The sequence below is a fragment of the Ammospiza caudacuta genome, chromosome 26 (genome assembly GCF_027887145.1).
Source record: "Ammospiza caudacuta isolate bAmmCau1 chromosome 26, bAmmCau1.pri, whole genome shotgun sequence".
Classification (NCBI taxonomy): domain Eukaryota; kingdom Metazoa; phylum Chordata; class Aves; order Passeriformes; family Passerellidae; genus Ammospiza; species Ammospiza caudacuta.
In genome coordinates this window covers 7373171-7391481 of record NC_080618.1, presented here as the reverse complement: position 1 = coordinate 7391481, position 18311 = coordinate 7373171, and the positions used below count along the sequence as shown (strand labels likewise).

The 18311-nt window shown below is 49.7% G+C and overlaps 1 protein-coding gene across 1 annotated transcript in view; it reads right to left on the bottom strand.

Annotated features, from left to right (window-relative positions):
• Positions 1-1079: 1079 nt before the first annotated feature.
• The window catches only part of ANTXR1 (ANTXR cell adhesion molecule 1), a 36128-nt gene continuing 18896 nt past the window's right edge, over positions 1080-18311 (bottom strand). The window contains 11 exon segments of the mRNA XM_058820227.1: positions 1080-1140; positions 1142-1213; positions 1215-1294; positions 1296-1337; positions 3473-3553; positions 6179-6346; positions 7396-7491; positions 12117-12158; positions 16781-16876; positions 17539-17617; positions 17836-17905. Coding sequence (XP_058676210.1) covers positions 1080-1140; positions 1142-1213; positions 1215-1294; positions 1296-1337; positions 3473-3553; positions 6179-6346; positions 7396-7491; positions 12117-12158; positions 16781-16876; positions 17539-17617; positions 17836-17905 — 887 coding nt within the window.

Here is an 18311-nt window from a genome sequence, read left to right as displayed (position 1 = left end):
GCTCTCCTTGCCCAAAGGGCCAGGCCAGGTCCCCACTGAGTCTCTTTCCTCCATTCCCTTTCCTCCTTGAGAGGTTTTTTTTTCCTTTTTACCCCCCCCCCCCCCCCCCCCCCCCCCCGCCCCCTTGTTTTGCTAGAAAAGCTAGAGCTGATATTTCCAAAAGCATTTCTGTATCTGGTAAAAAATGAGATGAGAACCTTTGCTACTGACAGAACTGCGGCTGCAAAGGTGATTTCTGTCCTGGGAGATTTCCGGAGGGAGTTTTGTGAGGACTGGGGGGGCTGGGGGGGATGCCCTGGGCTGCAGGAGGGGCTCAGGGGGCTGCGGCACGCAGGGGATGCGCTGGGCAGAGCAGAAATGCAGCAGAAATGCAGCAGAAATGCAGCAGAAATGCAGCCAGTGCATTTCTTGGCAGCCTGGCTCCCACCTGGCCTGGGCCAGGGCTGCTCTCAGGTGGGAGTGAGGATGATGAGGGCTGAGCAGGGTGAGGGACACACGGCTCCTCCTCACCCCGAGCTGGGCACGCAGCTGCTACTTGTTCAGGAAAGGAAAATAAAGCAAAAATACCCAACCCCCCAAAAAAAACCCCAGGTGTCCAGGTGTGCTCAGGTGAGCACAGGTGTGCCCAGGTGCTCAGGTGTGCCAGGTATCCCAGGTGAGCCCAGATAAGGCAGGTGTGTCCAGATGCCCAGGTGTCCCAGGTCTCCAGGTGTGCCCAAGCATGCCCAGGTGTGGAAGATGTCCAGGTGAGCCAGGTCTGCCAGGTGTGCCCAGATGTGGCAGGTGTGTCCAGGTGCCCAGGTGTGCCCAGGTGAGCCAGGTGTGTCCAGATGCACCCAGGTCTCCAGGTGCCCATGTGGCCCGGTGTGCCAGGTGTGCCCAGGTGTGCCAGGTGTGCCTTCCTGCAGAGGGTCCCGTGGTGGCACAGGGGACCCAGAGGTGGGGGGGTGCAGAGGGGAGAAGGTTCCAGAAGGTTCCAGAAGGTTCCAGAAGGGGGGCGTGGCTGCTGTGCTGTCCCGGGGGGGGGTGTACAGTACCGAGAGAGCCCCGGGGGGAGCGGGGGGACCCCCCAGGACCCCTCAGGCCGTGGGGCGGGGCGGGGGCCGCGACGGGGGCGGGGCCCGGGCGGGGGGCGGGGCCTGGGGGCGGGGGGGGCAGCGGGGGCAGCGTGGAGGAGGGGGAGGGGGCGTGGGGAGGGCGGGGCGGTGTGGGCGGGGGCGGGGCCGGGGGGCGTGTACACGGGCGCGGGGGGCGGGGCGCAGGGGTAGGCGTTGTTCAGGGGGTACTTGGGGGGGCGCCCCCGCGTTCTTCACCCGCGTGAAGGTGATGCAGCGGCCCTGCAGCGGAGCGGAGGAGAGGGGGAGTTACGGGGGCAGGAACTGACACCGCCAGCGAGCTCGGAGACCGCCCCCGACCACCCCTGGTACCACCGTGGAGCTCGCAGACCACCTGTCCCACTCCTGGCCATCATCCTGGCATGGGATGGACCCCACAGACCACCCTGTCCACCCCCATGGAGCTCACAGACCACCTGTCCCACTCCTGGCCATCATCCTGGCATGGGATGGAGCCCACAGACCACCCTGTCCCACCGCCATGGAGCCCACAGACCACCTGTCCCATTCTTGGTACCACCATGGCATGGCTGGGACCCCACAGACCCCCCTGTCCCACCACCCTGGCATGGGATGGAGCTCAAAGACCACCCTGTCCCAGCCCCGACCACCACCATGGAGCTCAGAGACCACCATGCCCCACCACCATGACACAGCAGGGACCTCTCAGACCGTCCCATGCCACCCCTGACCACCACCATGGACCTCGCAGACAACCTTGTCCCACCCTTGGCCACCACAATGGCATGGCAGGAACCTCACAGACCACCCTGTCCCACTCCTGGTACCACCTTGGCATGGGATGGAGCTCACAGACCACCTCTGGCCACCATCCTGGCATGGGATGGACTCCCACAGACCACCCTGTCCCAGCGCTGGCACCCCCATGGCACAGCTGGGACCTCACAGACCCTCCCATCCCAGCCCTGACCACCACCATGGCGTGGCAAGAACCTCACAAACCACCCTTGGCCACCACCCTGGCATGGCTGGCACCTCTCAGACCTTCCTGTCCCACCCTGTCCCACCACCCTGGCATGGGATGGGGCTCTCAGACCCTCCCACGCAGTTCCTGAAACGCATCCCCTCCCCATCAGGGTGTCCCCGAACCCCAGCGCTCCTCGGGAGCCAACAGATTCCTTCTCCCGCTCTTCGGTGCTAAGCTACAGTTTGTTGTACGGTTCTAAACAAAACCTTTGCCCTCTGAGCTGTCATTTTCTCCTTTTTTCCCTCACGAGTTCCACCTGCAAGAGATCCCACTGTAAATGCTCGGATGTCAGGATCAGCATTACTGTATCGTGGACTCATTCCTTTGGATATGAAATCATCCCAAAAGGCACCAGAGCATTTCTGGGGCCTTTCTTTGCTTTTGGCCTGCTGAGCGCGAGCTCGTTTTCTCTTTTACTCTTTCCTCTCCCAAAGTAAATGTTTTTCCTGGTGGAATAAAAATCCCAATGGGGCAGATTTTGGGGGATTTTTGCAGGTTTTGAATGCCCTCCCTGCAGTGCCCAGGCTGGGCACAGGGAGGAGGATGAGGAGGGATGAAGGGCTCAGAGGAGCTGCTGTGGAGGGGACACAGAGAGCCCCAGACAGCTGTGCCAGCTGTGCATGGGGGAAACATCTGCCTGGGAGGGGAAAGGGCTCCAAAAAGCCCAAAATCAGAGATTTCACTGAGCCTTGGACAGCCCAAAATCTGAGATTTCCCTGAGCCTTGAACAGCCCAAAATCAGGGATTTCCCTGAGCCTTGAACAGCTCAAAATCTGAGATTTCACTGAGCCTTGAACAGCCCAAAATCAGGGATTTCCCTGAGCCTTGAACAGCTCAAAATCTGAGATTTCACTGAGTCTTAAACAGCCCAAAATCAGAGATTTCCCAATACCCTCAACAGCCCAAAATCAGAGATTTCCCAGTGCATTGAACAGCCCAAAATCAGAATAATTCCTACAGCTTTTGGTCAGGAACAATATATAATATATAATATATAATATATAATATATAATATATAATATATAATATATAATATATAATATATAATATATAATATAATTGGCAGAGGTGGTAGAGGAGGTGACGGGGTCACACAGGAGGTGACAGAGGAGGTGACAGAGGTTGTGATAGGGGTGACAGGGGAGGTGACAGAGGTGACAGGGGTGACGGGAGGTGACAGAAGTGATCAGAGGTGGCAGAGGAGGTGGCAGAGGAGATGACAGAGGTGACAGAGGTGACAGGAGGTGACACAAGTGATCAGAGGAGGTGGCAGAGGTGGCAGAGGAGGTGGCAGAGGAGGTGGCAGAGGAGGTGACAGAGGTGGTGACAGAGGTGGCAGCCGTTGCTGCCAGGCTCTGCAGGTCCGTACCTTGTCCCCGGGCTGCGGGCGCATCACGGACACGCGGTCGTAGCCCTTCCTCAGCAGCACCCAGAGCGCGTCCAGCTTGCCCTGGGGGGACACAAACGGGGCGTTTGTCCTGCCCAGCACTCAGGTGTGTGAGATAGCAGCACTCAGGTGTGTCAGCTCTGTCGGGTGTGGCAGGTAACATCACTCAGGTGTGTTAGCTCTGTCGGGTGTGGCAGGTAACATCACTCAGGTGTGTTAGCTCTGTCGGGTGTGGCAGGTGACAGCACTCAGGTGTGTCAGCTCTGTCAGGTGTGGCAGGTAACATCACTCCTCCCTGGAAATGGGGATGACAAACCCCAGCGAGGGCAGCAATGCCCGTGTGAGTGCCCTGGGCCCCCTGAGGGTGGCAATGTGAGCTGGCCGTGTCAGAGGAGCTGGGCAAGGGCTCGGCGTCCCCACCCTGAGCCGACTCTGCTGCTCTGGGCGCCAGCCCCGGGCCTGGGAGGGGCACAGCTCACGTTTGGGGGGTTTGGGGGCTCCTGTGTGGTCCCAGGTGTGGGACCCACACTCCTTTCATGGGGCAGAGCCCTTCTGTTCCCGTTCCAGGGATCCCAAATCCCCTCTGGGGTCTGCGTGGTGCTGCTGGGGTGGAGCAGACACGAGAGATGACTGCATGGAACTCGTTTCCAGAGGATGTGGGGGGAAAACTTCCCGAGGTGAGAGCCAGGAAAGTCTGGGATGCTCAGAGGGAGAGGCAAGAAACCTCTCTGTCAGATTCTCCTGTGTTTGGGGCCAGAGCTGAGGGAAACCACCCTTCTGCTCCAATCCTTCTGCTCCAAATCCTTCTGCCCCAACCCTTGTGCTCCAACCCTTGTGCTCCAACCCTTCTGCCCCAAATCCCTGCTCCAACCCTTCTGCTCCAACCCTTCTGCTCCAAATCCTTCTGCCCCAACCCTTCTGCCCCAAATTCCTGCTCCAAACCCTTCTGCTCCAAATCCTTCTGCCCCAACCCTTCTGCTCCAAATCCTTCTGCCCCAACCCTTGTGCCCCAACCCTTCTGCTCCAAATCCTTCTGCTCCAACCCTTCAGCTCCAAATCCCTGCTCCAAGCCCTTCTGCTCCAAATCCTTCTGCTCCAAACCCTTCTGCCCCAAATCCTTCTGCTCCAACCCTTGTGCTCCAAATCCTTCTGCCCCAAATCCCTGCTCCAAATCCTTCTGCTCCAAATCCTTCTGCTCCAAATCCTTCTGCTCCAACCCTTGTGCCCCAACCCTTCTGCTCCAACCCTTCTGCTCCAACCCCTTCTGCTCCAACCCTTCTGCTCCAACCCTTGTGCCCCAACCCTTCTGCTCCAACCCTTCTGCTCCAACCCTTCTGCTCCAACCCCTTCTGCTCCAAGCCCTCTCCCCTCTGCAGCAGAGCTGCTGCGAGCCCTTGATCTCCTGTCCACCCTGACAGCTCCAGAAATGAGCACCTTCCCCTTCCATTTCTCCTTCAGGAAACCAGAGGCAAAGCGACAACTTTCCATGGAACACATTTAAAAAAATACAATTTAAAAATTCCTTTTTTTACTCTGCAGTCCCATTTTCTGCCATGGTTTTTGGGGAAAGCCAAGAGCTCCATCCCTGGGAGCCTGTGAGACATCTGGGTGGGAGGGAGGGAGTGTTTGCATCATGGAAAGGATGATGGCTGGAGACAGGGGATGGCAAAGCTCTCTCCTGGCAGCAGAAAGCCTCCTGTGCTCTCCGTGCATGGAGCTCCTCCACAGCTCCAGCACGAGGTCACTTGGAGGAATAAAAAACAAAAATATGCAAGCTCTGAAGGCAAACAAAGCCTCGAGTCCTGCTGGATCTGGAGCCCAGAGAGAAGAAACACTCGGGGCCGATGACAAATGAAGGAGTGCACGGCTCCAGGCCTGGAATTTCCTCTGGATTCGTGGTGAACTCAGCCCTGCACTGACCCTGGGTCACCTCAGTGCTCCTGGGACCTGCTGGGGTCAGGCACAGGCACCTTGGAGCTGCCTGCGAGCCCAGGTGGCCACAGCAGCTTTGGGAACAGACACAGGAGGGACAGGGGCTGGGGAAGGGACAGGGACACACGGCCAGGCAGTGCTGGGGGGCTGGCATCCACCTGGGATCTACCTGAGCTTCCCCTGGCAGTGCTGGGACCCACCTGGCAGTGCTGAGGGGCTGGGATCCACCTGGGATCCACCTGACAGTGCTGGGATCTACCTGGAATTCACCTGGGATCCACCTGACAGTGCTGGGATCCACCTGGGATCTACCTGAGCTTCCCCTGGCAGTGCTGAGGGGCTGGGATCCACCTGAGATCCACCTGACAGTGCTGGGATCCACCTGGGATCCACCTGGCAGTGCTGGGATGGCTGAAATCCACCTGGGATCTACCTGGGATCTACCTGGCAGTGCTGGGATCCACCTGGGATTCACCTGGGATCTACCTGGGCTTTCCCTGGCAGTGCTGAAATCCACCTGGAACTCACCTGGGATCCATCTGGGACCCACCTGGCAGTGCTGGAGGGGCTGGGAAATGACATTTTAAATGTCATTTCAACAAAAGGATCTGCTGGTGCCACCCTGGATGTGAGCACACAGCACAACACCTGGGCAGTGAGGACAGAGCACAACACAACACCTGGCAGTGGGCACACCCCACAACACCTGGCAGTGGGCACACCCCACAGCAGAAGCACCTGGCGCCCCGGGCTCACCTTGATGGGCGAGTACCACCTGTGTGGGGCCGAGGCGCGGCGGGTGCTGCTGCCCAGGCTCCGGGGCTCGGGGAACTCGAACTCCTGCTCGGGCATCTTCACCCGCGCGTTCTTTGCCTTCTCCAGCTTGGCACCTTCCTCCGTGGAGCCCTTCTCGCCCCAGCGCACCTGGAACGGCCGGCGGGGCAGGGGTGGGATCAGGGGTGGGGCAGGATTAGGGGCAGGGATGGGGTCAGGGATGGGGCAGGATTAGGGGCAGGGATGGGATGGGGTCAGGGATGGGGCAGGATTAGGGGCAGGGATGGGGTCAGGGATGGGGCAGGATTAGGGGCAGGGATGGGATGGGGTCAGGGATGGGGCAGGATTAGGGTCGGGATCAGAACCAGGGTCAGGATCAGGGGCAGGATTAGGGGCAGGATCAGGATTAGGATTAGGGGAAGGATTGGGGTCAGGGTCAGGATCAGAACCAGAGTCAGGATCAGGATTAGAGTCAGGGTTAGGATTAGGGGCAGGATCAGGGTCAGGATCAGATTCAGGGTCGGGATCAGGATCAAGGTCAGGACCAGGGTCAGGATTGGAATTGGGATCATGGTCAGGATCAGAACCAGGATCAGGGTCAGAATCAAGTTCAGAATTAAGATCAGGTTCAGGGGCAGGATCAGAATCAGGGTCAGAATCAGGATCAGGTTCAGGGTCAGAACCAGGATCAGGGCCAGGATTGGGGCCAGGATCAGGTTCAGGGTCACCGTCAGGGTCAGGATCAGGATTATGGTCAGATCAGTGTAAGGGTCAGAACCAGGGTCAGGATCAAGATCAGGGCCAGGATCAGAACCAAGGTCAGGGTCAGAGTCAGGATCAGGGCCAGGATCAGATTCAGGATCAGGTTCAGGGTCAGGCTGTACCACCCCTGCTCCATGAACAGCCCTGCCTCTGGGTGTTCCCAGCTGAACAGGCAATGCACAGCCCAGCAGGTTTGGTTCCAGACTGCAGCCCAAACTTTCAGCCTGTCCTTCGTGGTGGTTTATGAGAAACGTGGCAGCGGGGGAGCTTTTCAGGAGAGCTGAAACCATCTCCTGGTAATCTGTGTGGCAGTGTCCCAGGCACGGACCAGGACGTTGCTGAACTCCATAAATCTGTGTTTGCCTCCCCAATATTCCCACACGAAAAGATCTGGTTGCGCCTGGACCTGATGGGTGCCCTGCCTGGGGTCTCCTCACCTCCATCCGCTTGATGCCGCCCACTCCTCGCCCTCCGTAGTAGGAGGCGTCCACGGTGGGCCACTTCTTCTTGGGCAGCCCATCATCATCCTCCTCCTGCAAAACACAGCAGGGCTGGGCTGCAGCTGCCAGGGGAGTGGGCAGGGCTGGGAGGGATGGGAAAGGATGAGCAGGGATGGAAAGGGATGACCAGGGATGGAAATGGATGAGCAGGAATGGAAGGGATGGGAAGGAATAAGCAGGGATGGGAGGGATGGAAAGGGATGGAAATGGATGAACAGGGATGGAAGGGGATGGAGAGGGATGGAAGGGATGGGAAGGGATGAACAGGCTTTGAAAGGAATGAGATTTTGGGATGGGAAGGAATGAGCAGGGATGGAAAGGGATGGGCAGGAATGGAAATGGATGAGCAGGGATGGAAATGGATGAGCAGGGATGGAAAGGGATGGGAAGGAATGAGCAGGGATGGAAAGGGATGACCAGGGATGGAAATGGATGAGCAGGGATGGGAAGGAATGGAAGGGATGGGAAGGAATGAGCAGGGATGGGAAGGAATGAACAGGCTTTGAAAGGAATGAGATTTTGGGATGGAAATGGATGAGCAGGGATGGAAAGGGATGGGCAGGAATGGACAGGAATGGGAAGGAATGGAAGGGATGGGAAGGAATAAGCAGGGATGGAAGGAATGAGATTTTGGGATGGAAATGGATGAGCAGGGATGGAAAGGGATGGGCAGGGATGGAAGGAATGGACAGGGACAGAAAGGAACAAGCAGGGATGGGAATGGGTGAGCAAGGATGGGAAGAAACAAGCAGGGATGGGAAGGAATGGAAGGGATGGGAAGGGATGAGAAGGGATGAGCGGTCCCAGGCTGCCTTGTCCTTGCCTAATGATAAATTATTATCATTGTTTGAAATGAGCCTGCCAAAGCCCCAGTGAAATTCAAGGTGTTTTAAATTCCCTGCCAGGTCAGAGTGTGCACTGACAGTGCCTTTCCCTTTAATTCCTGCAGCTCAGGCTGTGAACTGGCAAAGCAGAAAAGCAGAGTTCATCAAAAACGTGAAGTATTTCCTGTGAAAAACGTGGAGAGAAAAAGAAAAATGGTTCCTCTCTCTTTTTGCTTCTCCTTTCTTTAATTTTTCACAGGGATTTGGCTAAACTCCAAAACTCAGGAGCTTTCCAAAACTGGAAAAGCCAAAAATACTTTGAAATTGAAACTCCCCATCAGGAAAACTGAAAATCTGGGTGGCGGCGGGAGGGGGGGGGGAAGAAAAAAAAAATCCAAGAAAAACTCCGGTTTTCGCGGCATTTCTGTTTATCAAAACACAGAAACCGGGCTGCAAAGCGTGGCCTGAGCCAAGGCAAGGGTGAACAACTGGTGACAAGCACCAGGCTCTTCTCCTCAGGGCTGCTGAGGCTCTTTGCTGCAATCCAAAAAACTCGATATCTCTGCGTGAAGCTTGCCATGAGGATTTTTCTTGTTTAAAAAAAAAAAAAAAAAAAAAAAGAAAAGAAAGGGAAAAAAAAAAGAAAAAAAGGAAAACAAAGAAAAAAATAAAAAGAAAAAAAAAAGAAAAAAGAAAAAAAGGCAAAAAAGGAAGAAAAAAAAAGAAAAAAGGAAGAAAATAAGAAAAAAGGAATAAAAAAGAAAGAAAAGGAAGAAAAAAAAGAACAAAAAAGGAAGAAAAAAAGGAATAAGGAAGAAAAGAAAAAAAAGAAAAAAGAAAAAAGGAAAAAAGAAAAAAGAAAAAAAAAGAAAAAAAGGAAAAAGGGAAAAAAGAAAAAAGAAAAAAAAAGAAAAAAGAGAAAAAAGTAAAGGAAAAAAAAAGAAAAGGAAAAAAAAAGAAAAAAAGAAAAAGAAAAATAAAAAAAGAAAAAAAAAAGAGAAAAAAGTGGAAGCGAAGCCATGGAAATATTTTCCTTCAGCAATTCTCTTTTCTCTCCCTTCAGCCCAGCACAGTCTGGACTCCTCACAACAGGAAATTCCAAGGTTTAGGAAATTTTCCCCACCAGCCCTGCGAGCCCGGGGCACAGCAGCGCAGCCACAAACAAAGGAGCCCCAGGTTTGCTGCAGCGGGGGCTGTTCGCATCTCTGCCAGGGCAGGGGAGCTTCTGCAGCCCCAAAAATGCCCCCAGAGCCCCCAGAACGCCCCCCTGGCTCCGTGCCCACCACACTGGGGGAGCTGGGAACGGCCGGGAGAGGCAGGAGCAGGGAAAACGCCCGAATTGCACATCCAGCACCCCAGTTTGGGATGATCCTCGGGCCCTGCCTGCCCCAGCTGCGCTCTCCTCCGCCTGGGGTTGGTACCCGAGGAGTTCCAGCTCCACGAGCAGCCCCAGGAGCGTTTGAGGATGCTGGGAATGGGCTGCGCAGAGCTTGGCGCCCTCCCAGCGCCACAATCCGCTCTGGATGGAGCTCGAGTTTCTTTTTGGAGCTGCGCTGCACAGTCGGGGAAGTGCTGGGTCGCAGAAAACAAAGATGTGCGCTTATCTCAGGGGCCTGGCTGGGCTCTGGACGCTGCGACCCTGACCCGAGGGAACCTCGTCTGTGGGTAACGCGAGGATAATTCAGGCTCCAAAGGGACAGCTGAGCCGCTCGGGGTAAGAACTCAAATTTGGCCAGATATTAAAAAACAAAACAAAAAAAATTGGACAACTTACCCCTCTCCCCACCCTCATAATTATTTTCGCAGTTGTCCCTGCAGTGCCTGAATTTTGTCAGAATTCAGCATTTATGGAGAGCTCTGCCTGCACCGAGGGCTGAGCCACGGCGCGACAATCGCTGCTCCGTGCGAGGGATTCCTCGTTGAATTTTAGTGTGGGATTTCAGTTCAGGACTCATTTCTGCCACCCCCGGAGCCATTGCAAACCCCATGGCCACCCCCTGGTGACACTTTGGGGACGCTCTGGTGTTCCCAGGGAGCTGGGGAAGGTTTTGGTGCCTCTAAAGGGTCCCAGAACCTTCTCCTCTGCAGCCTGGACAACTTCAGCTTCATCCGAGCTCATCCTCGAGACACAAACATGAAACTGAAATTTGGTTGTGAAACTGAAAATTGGTTATGAAACTGAAAATTGGCTATGAAACTGAAATTTGGCTGTGAAGCCGAAAATTGGTGATGAAGCTGAAAATTGGTTATGAAGCTGAAATTTGGCTGTGAAACTGAAAGTTGGTTATAAAACTGAAAATTGGTTATAAAACTGAAATTTGGCTATGAAGCTGAAATTTGGCCGTGAAGCTGAAATTTGGCCATGACACTGAAATTCATTTCAAATTCTTTTGGCTGTGAAGCTGAAATTTGGCTATGAAGCTGTAATTTGGCCATGAAACTGAAATCTGGCCTGAAACTGAAATTTGGCCCTGAAGCTGAAAATTGGCCATGACACTGAAATTCATTTGAAATTCATTTGGCTGTGAAACTAAAATTGAAGCTGAAATTTGGCTATGAAACTGAAATTTGTCTATGAAGCTGAAATTTGGCTATGAAATTGAAAATTGTCCATGACACTGAAAATTGGCTGTGTAACTGAAATATGTCTATGAAGCTCAAATTTGGCCGTGAAGCTGAAATTTGACCATGACAATGAAATCTGGCTATGAAACTGAAATTTGGCCATGAAGCAGAGTTCAGTGAAACCTCTGAGAGCAGAGCTGCCTCCCTCCTTGTCAGAGAGCAATGCGTTCTCCTTCCTCCTGTGGCCTTCAGCTCCCAAACCTGCTGATGCAAGAATTCCTTTTTCGTTTTTTTTTTTTTTTTTTTTTTTTTTTTTTTTTTTTTTGTGTGGTTTTTTTTTTTTTTTTTTGGCTTTTATGGCCAAGGATTTCGTGAGAAGAAAAGAATCCAACTGTAATCCAAGTGTAACCCTGCTGCTGCAGGGAAGGGGGATGTCTGCGAGGCAAAAAATGGATTGTAGGAAATCAACCCCATCTTCTATTTGTTTGGAGCAAAACAGAAAATCCTGGGTCAAGATTTTAGCTAAGTCGGAGTTAAACACAGGCTCAGGGGCTGTGTGTGTGAATCACACCTGAGTGCTCCGGCCAGGTGAGGAGGGATGGTCTGAGCTCTCCTTTCCTACCAGGTTTAATCAGCTTTTCTGAGGTGATTTAATCACCTTTTCTGAGGTCATTGAATCACCTTTTCTGAGTGATTTAATCACCTTTTCTGGGGTGATTTGATCACTTTTTCTGGGGTGTTTGATCACCTTTTCTGGGGAGATTTGATCACCTTTCTGGGGTGATTTGATCACCTTTTCTGAGGTGATTTGATCACCTTTTCTGGGGTGATTTGATCACCTTTTCTGAGGTGATTTGATCACCTATTCTGAGTGATTTAATCACCTTTTCTGGGATGATTTGATCACCTTTCTGGGGTGATTTGATCACCTATTCTGAGTGATTTAATCACCTATTCTGAGTGATTTAATCACCTTTTCTGGGGTGATTTGATCACCTTTTCTGGGGTGATTTGATCACTTATTCTGAGTGATTTAATCACCTTTTCTGGGGTGTTTGATCACCTTTTCTGGGGTGATTTGATCACTTTTTCTGGGGTGTTTGATCACCTTTTCTGGGGTGATTTGATCACCTATTCTGAGTGATTTAATCACCTTTTCTGGGGTGTTTGATCACCTTTTCTGGGGTGATTTGATCACCTATTCTGAGTGATTTGATCGCTTTTTTCCGAGGACACTGACCAAAACCTTGTCCCCCAAGGGTCACTCACCTCGCTGTCCTCTGCAGCAGGAGGGGGAGGCTCCTTGATGATCTGGAAGATTAAAGAGAAAGGGAACCATAAATTGGTGTTTTGTTCCTCAAACGCACGGGGGAAAGCAGCAGGGTGTGCTGCTCTAGCCCTCCGTGGGAGCACAGCGTGGGCACGGGGTGCCTCTGTCACTCGGGGGGAGCCCCAAAGCCACAGGGACATCCCCAGTGGCTATGACATTTTTCTGAAAAATCCTTTCTTTATTTACATGAATGTAAAATTAAAATAAACCTAAAACTATAAATATAGAAATAAAAATATTAAATATATAAATACTTATATAAATATAAAAATAAAACAAACCTAACCATAGAGATAAAATACAAATATATAAATATAAAAACATATTTATATAGATATATGTGAATATATAGATATATATGTATATGTATATATATATATCTACATCCCCAGTGACAGCCTATGCTTATGATATTTTTCTGAAAAATCCTTTCTTTTATCTATATAAATATAAAATTAATATAAAACTAAAACCATAATTATATAAATACAAAATATTAAATATGTAACTTTTTATAAATATAAAAATAAAATAAACCTTATCATAGAGATATAAATATATAAATATATAATGTTAATATAAATATATAAATATAAAAATATATTTATATAGATATATGTAAATATATATATGTATATCTATTTACATATATATCGATTTACATAATACATTATACGCATATTTACATATATACATCTATTTACATCCCCAGTGACAGCCTGTAGCTATGATATTTTCTAAAAAAAATCCTTTCTTTATCTATATAAATATAAAAAAAACATAAAACTATAAATATAAATATAGAAACACAAAATATTAAATGTATAAATATTTATATAAATATAAATTAAACCAAAACCGATAGATAGAATATAAATATATAAATATATGGATAAATATTTATATTTATATATATTCATATCTATATTATATATATTTATATCTATATATTTATGTATATGTATATTTACATTTATGTATAATTATATTATATATTATATTAATGCATATTTATATTATATTATATTATATTATATTATATTATAGTATATTATAGTATATTATAGTATATTATAGTATATTATAGTATATTATAGTATATTATAGTATATTATAGCATATTACAGTATATTATATTATATTGATGCATATTTATATTTTATATTCATAAATATATATTCATATATTTATGAATATAAAGATATAAATATAATATAAATATATAAATAGAAGATTAAATATAAATATAAGTGTAAATATAACCATATAAATTTAATACAAATATATAAATACAAATATGAGCACATAGATCTGTGGCTGACTGAGGTTTCCAATGGAGCAGGGAGAGGCTCCAGGATTTCTCCATAGGAACCAGCCCGGGGCTGAGGGTGTGAGCGCATTATTTCATGCAGAAACTTTGCATGCAGGGCTTGGCAGCAGCTGCAGCCAATGGAGCCTCCAAGAGCAACAGAGACTTTCCAGGGGGGAGGGCAGGGACAATCATGAAAACTATTGAAACTACCAAAAAAACCCTGTGAAAATGACCCGAAAGGATCAAAACTGTCTCAATGACCAAAAATGACAAAGACCATGACAATGACCAAAAGTGACGAAAGCTACGAAAATGACCCAAACCAACGAAAACTGTGAAAATTACTCAGAACGGAGCTGAAAATCAGAATAACCCCTCCAGTTTTGGTCCAGCTGAGCGTCCAAGCACAATTCCCGAGCCAGTGCCAGTGCAGATCACACGCTCGGAATTGAGGCCGTGGCTCATTTCCATACATTTGCATTCCTCCCCATGGGCACACACAAACTGGCTGATTTCTGCAGGCAGATCAAGTGTTTTCTGTCACAGGCCAAAATCGGGGGGGAAAAGGGACATTCCTGCCATTTTTGGGTGCTTTGCACTTCTCAGAGCGAATCGGCAGCAGGGGTTGGTGGATTTGGACGAGGCTGGAGATAAGGGAGTTCAGTCTCTGTGCCTTTGAGCTGTGTGACCTTTCAAAGTTCAAATTTTACAAAAAAAAAAAAAAAAAAAAAATCTCATTTCTGACTCGCCGAAGTTCAAATCTTACCAAGAAAAATCTCATTTCTGACTCGCTGCCCAGGCCTTCAAACAGCACAAAGCTTTTCCTTCTCCCCTTTGGGTTCTGACAGCTCCAGCTCTGGGGGCATGAAATCATCATTTTGGGGCACTGAAACCTTCATTTTGGGGCACTGAAACCTTCATTTTGGGGCTCAGAAATCCTCACTCTAGGGCACTGAAATCTTCATTTTGGGACAGTGAGACTCTCATTTTTGGGGCACTGAGATGCTCGTTTTGGGGTACCAAGATCCTTATTTTGGGGCTCTGAAATCTTCATTTAGGGGCACTGACACACCCATTTTGGGGCTCACACTAAGCTCCTTGTTTTGGGGCTCAGAAACCCTCATTTTGGGGCACTGATATCCTAATTTTGGGACATTGAAACCCCTCATTTTGGAGCACTGAAACCCTCATTTTAGGACATTGAGACCCTCTTTTTGGGGCACTGAGATGCTAATTTTGGGACATTGAAACCCCTCATTTTTGAGGCATTGAGACCCTCATTTTGGGCCATTCAGACCCTCATTTTGGGCTCGCACTGAGATGGATAACCCCACGGCAGAGCACAGCGATGCCACCACCCACCTGCAGGCAGGTTTCAAACATCGGGAATGATGAATTTCCTGCTGCCCTGGGATTTCTGCGGCCGTTCAGGCACAGCAGAGGCTGAGCCCAGAATTTGCAGATCCCAGGAATGTGTCTGGGGTGTTTTCTGTGCTCTCTGAGTGTCCCTGGGGTTTCACATGATAAATGGGGCAATGTGGTTCTTGTCAGCGGAGATGTCTGCTCCAGGACGGGACAGATCATCGTTTAAATCCAAGCAAACAGCACAAAATAAGGAATAAAGGACTTTGCCTCCAATTAGGACTGGAGCTTGGAGGCGTGCTGTTAACTGGGCAGATTACTTTTGTCCTTAATTCCCTTCACTCCTCTGGAAAACACCGAATACATATTCTTGCTGTCTCAATAAACAAGGATTTTTAATGGCATTAACCACGATCCATCTGACTAATTTCCTTATTTTTTTTCCCCCCTTGCATATTTATAGTTTTGACCTCTCAGTCCTGTGACTGCTTCATATTTGAGGTATGAGCTGGGGAAAGGAACATTTCCTTTTTATTTCTGTCCTATCTGCTGTGCCTTCTCCTTGGAGATCTGCTGCTCCACACTTAAAAGCTAAAGCAAGCCTGTCCCAATTTCTTCAGCTGCAACAAAGCACAATCTTCTCCTTAGAGACAGAAACGAAATTTTGGAGGAATGAAAATTCAAAGAAATGAAATTTTAGAGGAATGAAAATTTGGAGAAATGGAATTTTGGAGAAATGGAATTTTTGGAGAAATGGAATTTTTGGAGAAATTCCCATCCCAGTACAGGGAGAGAGCATCCCAGTAAAGGGAGAGACCATCCTGCACAGGTATCCCAGGGAATTCTCCCATATTTTTATAACACCCTGCACAGGTATCCAGGGGAATCCTCCCATTTTCTGTAACATCCTGCACAGGTTTCAGGGGAATCCTCCCCATATTTTTGTACCATCCTGCACAGGTATCCAGGAAATCCTCCCCATATTTTTATAACATCCTGCACAGATATCCAGGGCAATTCTCCCATATTTTAATAACATCCTGCACAGGTTTCAGGGGAATCCTCCCATATTTTAATAACATCCTGCACAGGTATCCAGGGGAATCCTCCCATATTTTAATAACATCCTGCACAGGTATCCAGGGGAATTGTGCCTGTGCATTGCACCAGGCACAGCCAAGAGCTGTTGTTGTTCTGACCTGCTAAGCAACAATTGCCTCTACTGTAAACTGCAGTGCTGGACTCCAGCCTCATCCCAGAGCCCCTGTGAGGCCAATAAAGCTGGATGCATTTGGAAAGAGCATTCCTCCATGGCCGAGGGCCAGGGGATGCTGGGCTCCAGATAAACCCCAGGGTGAGGGTTTATTATATTGTTGATGCAGCCCCTTCACTCCAGGGATGGAGCTGGCTCGGGCTCTTTCCTGGAGAACTGCTGCACACCGATGACTCCTCTCCAATCAAAGAGCGTGCCAAGAGCAATTTCAGCCTTCAGAAATGTGCTTGTCGCTCAGAAACAGATTTATCCTCGGCGAGGGAAGAGGCTGGTGTGTGTTTTTTCCCTTTTTCCCCTGACACATCCCCAATTATCCCGGAGCCGTCCCCGGGCTGGGATCCAGGGCCATGTCTGTGGTTTGGTGACTCGAGGTCGCAGCTCTGGGCTGTTGTGCAAGGCAGCTCCTGTGCCCTCAGCTCACTCCCGAGAGCCCTGCATTGCTCCCTGTTCCATCCCTGCCAGCCTGGGCGCCCCTCATCACCCTTCATCTCTCATTTTACAGAGTTTTGGGGTGAGCAGAGCACAGGGAGCCATCCCGGCTGCTGACCCTCAGGATGCCCTCGCAGAGAGGTGAAGAAAAGAAGAGGAAGAGGAAGCTCTGCCTCCTCCCCCGACTGCATTTGCTGAAGTGGTGCTGGTGATTTGGTGCCACTTACCACGGTGCAGCAGAGGGGCCAGAACCACCAGAGCAGAGCCAGGGCCAGCAGCAGGAACAGGATCAGCAAGGCGATGGCCAGGATGGTGCCATCAGACTGGGGAGAACACAGAGAGCAGAGTGTGACACCCCTGACACACCTGTGACACCCCTGGCACACCTGTGACACCCCTGGCACACCTGTGACACCCCTGGCACACCTGGCATCTGCTGGTGCAGAAGGAATTTCTGGAGAACCTGCACCAAGGCAGCCTGATCTTTGCCCAGGAGCACAAACAATGCAGAATGAAGAGGGAAAAACGAGGATGGGACTTGATAATAACCTAAAGCTGGAATTGGGCAATGAACTCCAATATGTAAATGGAGCAGAATTATAAAAGCGACAGAGCCTGCGACCTGTTGGGAATTTGGGACCATTTTGGGTCGTCTTGGGACCATTTTGGTTCATCTTGGGTCCATTTTGTGCCATCTTGGGTTCATTTTGTGCCCATTTTGGGTCATCTTGGGTGCAGCCCTGGCTGGGCTCTTGTGCTACCCAAGGTGGACCCATAGATAATAAATTTTAATAAATCCCTGCTTTATTCTGTAACTCTGCTCTAGGTCAGCCTCCCCAAGCCTGTCCCAGCCCAGACCTGGAGCCTGAGGTGTTCACTGAAGGCTTGGCCACCTTGTGGCACGCAAGACACCCAAAATGTCACATTGCCACACGTCCAAAGCCCCCTTTGCACCCCCAGGAGCATTTCAGGGACCCCAACTCACACAGTGCGTGCTGGAGATGATGACAGAGCTGGAGATGAAGCTCAGCCCATCGTTCATGCTCACTTGCAGAGCTGCTTCCCTGGAAAAAGCAGAAACAGGTCAGGACAGCTCCTGCCCAGCCCTCTGTCTGGTGCCCTGGGTGCTCAGAAATCCTCGTGTGCAGATAATTGGCACAGCTGGCACTGAGCACCAGGGTATGGCAGCTTGGGGGCCAAATAAGAGGAAAACAGAATTCAGAGATGAGACCCAGCCCCATCTCCCCACGGGCAGGTGAATTTTGGGGCAGCAAAAACCTACATGCCAACTTCCCTGAGCACAGGTGCTGGGCACAGCAGGTAGGTGTCCTCCACCACGAAAGGCTTCTCATCTGCAGAGGGGGAACAGGGGGGTTAGTGCCACATCACCCACACAGGCCTCAAAGAGAAAGTTTAAATGAGGCATTTCCTTGCCTTTGATGCATAAACGGGACGGGGGATGAGGACATTAGGATGTCTGTACATTACAGAAGTTAGGATATAGGTGAATCAGGATACAGGTAAATCAGGATATCTGCGCATTACAGAAATCAAGATATAGGTACATTAGGATATAGGTAAATCAGGATATCCGTACCTTACAGAAATTAGGATATAGGTAAATCAGGATATCTGTACCTTACAGAAATTAGGATATCTCTACATTAGGATATCTGTACCTTACAGAAATTAGGATATAGGTACTTTAGCATATAGGTGAATTAGGATACAGGTAAATTAGGCTATCTCTACATTACA